Raw genomic sequence first — 6,426 nt, forward strand, 5'->3', positions numbered from 1 at the left:
TTAGCGAACTCATGGGAAATAATGGAGAAGGCTCCTCTTTTGTAGGTCAAGGAGATTACCTTTTTGTTGTCATTGTCCCTATGAGCATGTCTTTACCAGAAGCTCATTTGCTGAAAGCGACTGGAGCAGGTCTTTCAGTGTGTACAGTACTATTGCCTCTGTGCCACCGTAGTTTAAAAGAAATAATTCAGCTCTAAATTCTAAAGCATGTCCGGAAATGACAGTAAACGTGCTAGTCTCAGTGGAGAGATAAGTGGAAGCTTGTAAAAAAAAGAGAAACTGGTAATGATTATTTATATGGTGTTTATGTGTCACACTGTTATGTCTGTATAATTCATCTGTCAGTTCTGTACAGTGTGGGCTACATGGATGCAGTACATTCACAGCAAGACAGATTAGTGCAATGTTATGTAAAAACACCATTCCTTAAAGTGTAGTGCACATTGAAAACAGAAATAGTGTGCTAAACAAATAATTGATGGCACGCAGACATCATCCGTATGTAGAGAGTTACTTGTGCACAATCCCTGGTGCTGAACAAAAAGATTACGTATTTTTTGAAAAAAGGTTCGCACACTTCTTTGGATTTTTCTTCTTGAAGTTATTTTTTCATCTTTTTATTTATTCATCCATTGGCAATGACGTTTCCGCTTGTAGAGAGTTACTTGTGCACAATCCCTGGTGCTGAACAAAAAGATAATGTATTTTTTGAAAAAAGGTTCGCACACTTCTTTGGATTTTTCTTCATCCGTATGTAGAGAGTTACTTGTGCACAATCCCTGGTGCTGAACAAAAAGATTACGTATTTTTTAGGCATGCAGACATCATCCGCCAGCAGTAGACAGTTGCAATAATCTTATAGATCCGTGCACTTTATTGTTCAAAGGTGCATCTTTGCTGAGGGCATGTTCATTTTTATCTGAGATTTTTGTCTTGGTTTGTGGGGATCAGTAAGATTTTAGAAAGTAGAGGAAGTTGCAGAAATGAGTCATGATGCCATTGTTTTCATCCCCACACCCGCATGTCCACTCTTTGCCATCTAAATTTAAAATGGACATGTACTGTTTTGGAGGGGGAAAAAACTGATTAAACCATTTGGGCCTTTTGAATAGTTGATGTCTGTGTGTTTAGGCCAGTAACACTGTGGTGCTATGTGTGTTTTATTCATCATTCATGTTTTAGTTGGAAACTGAGCAAAAGATGATAATTAATGCATGTTAGCTTATTTTTAGTTTTACCTAACTGCACTGTCCAAATCTTGTGACGGTCATGGAGGGAGTTACGGTTGTTGAGGAGTGTTGTTTTGGTATTATCACGAGTTGCTCCTGTGAATTGTATATAATTATCAATTCTCTACATCAGTTTTAGGTCAAAGACATACGTCTGGGATGTATGACTATTCATGAGCCCTAGCAGTGTTTATGAAAAATGGAGACATGCAACCTTTGGGTAGCCTGCATTTCAGCATTATAAACAGCAAAATGCTCACTCAACCTTTATACTGTAACCTGCTTTCAATTATATTTTTAGTTTACATTATTCAGTACAAATGGATTTTTCCTATTGCAGATATTTTCCCCAGAACACAAAATCACTTGCCTTTTCTGGGCCCAGACAACACTAACCAACCAGGGAATATGAAATCGCAGAATGTCTACGAAGGGTGGATTTAGAAGCCAAGAGGCTGCAGGGGCAGAACTGACCCGGACAAAAAGCATTTGAGTAGTTTCACATAATTGGACTTGTTTAAAAAGGTTTTCTTATCTCTATCATCCTGCCAGATCTGTGACGTATCAGACTTTTGGGGAAAAGTAGTAGCCTTTTAGACCTCGAGCCTTGCTCCCACTTGATATTCAAAGGCGGCGTGCCCGACAGATACAATTTGCCAGCCTTTGTCACGGGGAGTGGAGAGAGGCTGAGTGCTTGACGTGATGTCTCTCAATGTAATTACGTTCATTTGTTTCAAAGCAAATAGAATAACCAAGGAGATTAGTGGCCATCAGAGGTCTGCTCTCCTACTTTGCTCGTCTGCCCATGGTACCTCCTTTCGATGCGGCGCGCAGGTATGGTAGCAGGTGACCGTAATGTGTCCTCGCAACGTCCGCTAAAATGTCAGATACCTGACATCAGCTTGTCAGTCGGTGGGGTAGAAATAAAGGTGGACTGAGGCAGAGCAGGAGGGAGATGACGAGGCTTTCCACGAGTGTATTATTTTGGACAACACTCGCTGCTGCCTGAATGCAAGAAGACAGCTTGAGCATCACGTTGTGTGTGTGTGTGTGAATAATTAAAGTTGTCAAGCGGGTGTCCTGATGTCCTGAGCATCATAATTCTCTTCCCCCCTCTCCTGTGGTGATGATGTAAACTCGGATTCGGAAAGGGAGGCTTATATGGATTTGCTTTTAAATTTTAAACAGATCCAGTCAGGTCTCCTAAGTATTGCTCTGGCTGCACAAAAAAAGTGTTTAGCGGTAAGTGCCAAACATGCCCTTGAACATCATGATGGAGGGCCTGACTGATATGAGAAGCATTAGGATAGGAGAAAAAAGACTTACCCCGACGGTATTGAATACTGGAAGCCAATGCACTGACAGGAGAAATCAAGTTAAGAGTATGTGACAAGAAGTTAATGGCAAAAAATGATAGGTGAAGACAGAGGCACTTCATCTTTCTCTCTCTCTCTCTCTCTCTCTTTTTAAAAGTACCGTTTGGATGGGCTCTTGGATGCGTTAATATTTTATGAAGGAGAAAGTCTTACAAGAGAGAGGTTTATTTGAAAAAAAGAAAAAGAAAAGACACTTACTTGTGTAAGTATGTGTTGCGACTAAGCAGAAAAAGATTCAATTAGCTAACGTAACCTAATTGTCGAATGCACTAATGCAGAATGAATGTGCCCACCGCTTTGAATGCCTTATGTACACTCCAGAGACCACGCATTAGAGCAATTCCAAACACTTTTTTATTATGCTCTGGCCAATTCCTTAAACGACTGTGAAACAACCAGCAAAAGTCTTGTACAGAAGGATTACCACAGACAATCCAACAAAAGGCCAAGAGTAGCCGGGAGAGGAAGGGAAACAATGTTTCCTCCTGAGCTCGGAAATATCGTGAGACTGCTGGTCAAAAGGCTTTACTGGTGGTGTTGGTGGTGGTGGTGAATGTGTATCGGCATCGCACAGCTGCTTAGACAAAGGATTATTGAATGATGTCTTGACTTTCTGGGAGGCAATAAACAAATGGAGCTGCTGCTGGTGTGAACATGGTCGGTCCACTCGGTTGGTGGGAGGCAGGGAGGGAGAGAGGGAAGGGCAAAAGAGGGTGGGAAAAAAAGCTTTTGTTGCTGCTGCTGTCAGGGTGTCTTCTGGGCAATTACCAATTCATGCAGATTTGAGACGATTTTGTGAGCAGCAGCCTTTTTGTTGGTCCTCTCCTCTGTGCCTGAATATGGGCAAGGGAAAAATGAAGGAGTGCGGGTTCAGGGAAAGAATGAAAGAAAGAGAAAAAAAGAGATCAGAACTAGGCGGAAGATTGAAACGGAAGAAGAAAAAAAAAATCTTGCCAGACCCAGCTAAGCATTTAATCTGCAGTGTTTGGAGAATACAAAACGATTCAGTAATCGTGTCTGACCTTGACATTGACAACAAGGTCGCGGGGGAGATGTAGTATTTGCATTCTGGCAAATGATTTTGAAGAGAACAATTAGTACAGTGGATAAACAACCATTGTCCCTTGTCTCTGGGCATAAACACACTGTGGTGTGTGTGTGTGTGTGTGTGTGTGTGTGTGTGTGTGTGTGTGTGTGTGCGTGCGTTCGTGCGTACACTTGTGTATGTGACTGTGTGTGTGTGTGTGTGTGTGTGCGCACGTGCGTGTGTGTGTGTGAATGTGTGTGTGTGTGTGTGTGTGTGTGTGTGTGTGTGTGTGTGTGTGTGTGCGTGCGTGCATTTGTGTGTTTATGTGTGTGTGTGTTTGTGTGTGTGTGTGTGTGCACGCGTGCATGTGTGTGTGTGTGTGTGCGTGTGCGTGTGCGTTTGCGTGTCCCCGCATGAGCGTATGCAGCTGCATGCATGTGTGCCTGTATGTGCGTGCGTGTGAGTGTGTGTACCAAATCTGTTTCCCTTCATGTTGAAGGATTCTGAGCTGAGGCTGTGTTGTTGGGTCATCTGCCTTGTTTGCAGTGCGCACCTGCACGGCAACTTAATCCACCTTGTCTTGTGATTTGACAGTCTGGGAGCAGAAGTGTGAAACAATCGATTTCGGTGCAACAGCTGGATGGGCTCTTAATACTTTGTGGGATAGCAGTTGCGTCTGCCGGGTGACAGCTGGGGTTTTTGTCATTTACCTGAGGGTCTGCAGGGAGAGAGAGAGAGAGAGAGAGAGAGAGAGAGAGAGAGAGAAGATTGCTTGCATGCATGTTGTGTATGTGTAAGGTAGTGAGACAGACAGATAGCGCGAGAGATTGTTTATATACACATAAAGTGCAAAGGAGAGAGAGAGAGAGAGAGAGAGAGAGAGAGAGAGAGAGAGAGAGAGAGAGAGAGAGAGAGATAGGGGGAGAGAGAAAGAGATAGAGAGAAATACCGAAAGAAAGAAAGAGAAAGAAAGAAAGAAATGGAGAGAGAAAGACAGATAGAAAGAGAGGAAGAGACACATAAAGAGAGAGAGAGGCCACCAGGGCAGCAAAGCAGGCAGGCAGGCAGCAGAGGAGGCAGGCAGGGAGGCAGGGCAGGAGATGAGCAGGCTGGGCTGGGCTGGGTGTGCTGATTGCTCCCTGGACATCAGGACGGGTGCGGTGTGGCATCCTTGCGGCACACGGCCCAGTGCACACTTCCCGCTCGGCACATCTCCGCTCTGCTCCGCTCGGCTCCACCGCGGCGGCGGGCCCCATAAATCCACACTCAGATCCCAGCAGGCGTGGTCGCCTCCGGGCTCCCGGGGTCTGGCAAGATCAATCCAAGGTGGAGTGGCTGCAAGCCTCAGCAGCTTTTGTGCTGCTTTAAGTGCAAATAGATTAAATCAGCGGGAGGGTTGGTGAGCTGGGTTGTGTGTGTGTAGCGGGGGGGGGAGGCACTGAGGAGGAGGAGGAGTAAAGGGGAGGAGTAGTGGTCAGGCAGGTGGGGGTGTCAGGAACACAAGATCATAGTGGTGGTGGTGGCGGTGGCGGTGGTGACAGTGGCTGCTGAGGTGGTGGTGATGGAGGAGGAGGAGGAAGAGGAGATGGAAGAGGAGGAGGAGGAGGAGGAGTGGGGGCCTCTTTTGATCTGACCTGCATGGGACACAATGTTGTCAGATCAGATGTTGTCAGATTAGATATTGTCATGTTTGACATAATCCCCCTTTTTTTGGTGTGTGAAAAAAAAATGTCCTAGTATGTCGACATGCTGAGATACTATAATGTGCAATCCAGTAAGACAAAAGAAATATTTTTTTCCTTCATGTTAGAATAATATCTTGTGTGTACTTCAAGGAGATGGCAGTACTGAAATGAATTGTTTCCATAAAAATAGTGAAAAAATCAAAGACAACCCCACATTTGCTCAGGTATTGAAGTGAGCAGTGTACACAAAGAACAGTTTGTTTGTCAAGCGCTACAATTAAAGTAATTTGTAAGACCTTGCTAATAATATACAAAACTATAATTTTCACAGAGGATTCTTCTTTCGTGTGCCTCCATACAAAAAAATCCTAAACATGCAGTGATCGCAAATTCATCATGGAAACCTAGACAAAGTTCATATCTGTGTTTCTCCCCAGTGACCAGAAGAGCCTGCAGTGCATATTTGTCATGTGTGGCATTAAGCCACACAGACACACCTGAGTAATCAACTATACTAATACACACACACATGTGATTCTGTCTTCCAGTGACCCTTGAAGCCGATGAGGGACCCTGCCGGAGGAAGTTCTGTGGCCGGGGACGCCAGTGCGTGCTGTCGCTGTCGACGGGTCGGGCCGAGTGCGTGTGCCAGGAGAAATGCCACGCCACGTTTGTGCCCGTGTGCGGCTCCGACGGCCGATTCTACGAGAACCACTGCGAGGTCTACCGCGCCTCCTGCCTGCAGAAGAAACGAATTTACGTGGTGCACAGCAAGGACTGCTTCTTCAAAGGTAAGACACCCTACTGCATGACTTTGAGTTGCATCTGACCGCTGTGAGATGGAGCCTAAAAAAATAAGCAAATAAATCAAATAAGGTCCTGCTACATTTATTCACCTAATATAAATCGTCGACAGTTAGTAGATGAGTGTGGGAGGTTGGCTATGCAGCAATTCTTGGATTTAGTTCATTACTTGGGGATGACTTAGTTGTCCATTTGCTTGCTAATTACAATTATCTCTTAAGGAGTTGTTTGCTTATGTTAATGGCTTCAGCTGAATGCTAGCCGGGGCAGGCCAGGCACACTGGGCTGGCTGTCTGTACTTTAAA

General features: G+C 44.7%; 1 protein-coding gene across 1 annotated transcript in view; it reads left to right on the forward strand.

Moving 5' to 3' along the window:
- The first annotated feature begins 4,732 nt into the window (after nucleotides 1-4,732).
- The window catches only part of fstl4 (follistatin-like 4), a 118,328-nt gene continuing 116,634 nt past the window's right edge, over nucleotides 4,733-6,426 (forward strand). Inside the window, exons 1-2 of the mRNA XM_063202270.1 lie at nucleotides 4,733-4,937; nucleotides 5,866-6,108. Coding sequence (XP_063058340.1) covers nucleotides 4,733-4,937; nucleotides 5,866-6,108 — 448 coding nt within the window. The remainder of the gene's footprint in view (nucleotides 4,938-5,865; nucleotides 6,109-6,426) is intronic.

Source organism: Engraulis encrasicolus, chromosome 7, assembly GCF_034702125.1.
Source record: "Engraulis encrasicolus isolate BLACKSEA-1 chromosome 7, IST_EnEncr_1.0, whole genome shotgun sequence".
Classification (NCBI taxonomy): domain Eukaryota; kingdom Metazoa; phylum Chordata; class Actinopteri; order Clupeiformes; family Engraulidae; genus Engraulis; species Engraulis encrasicolus.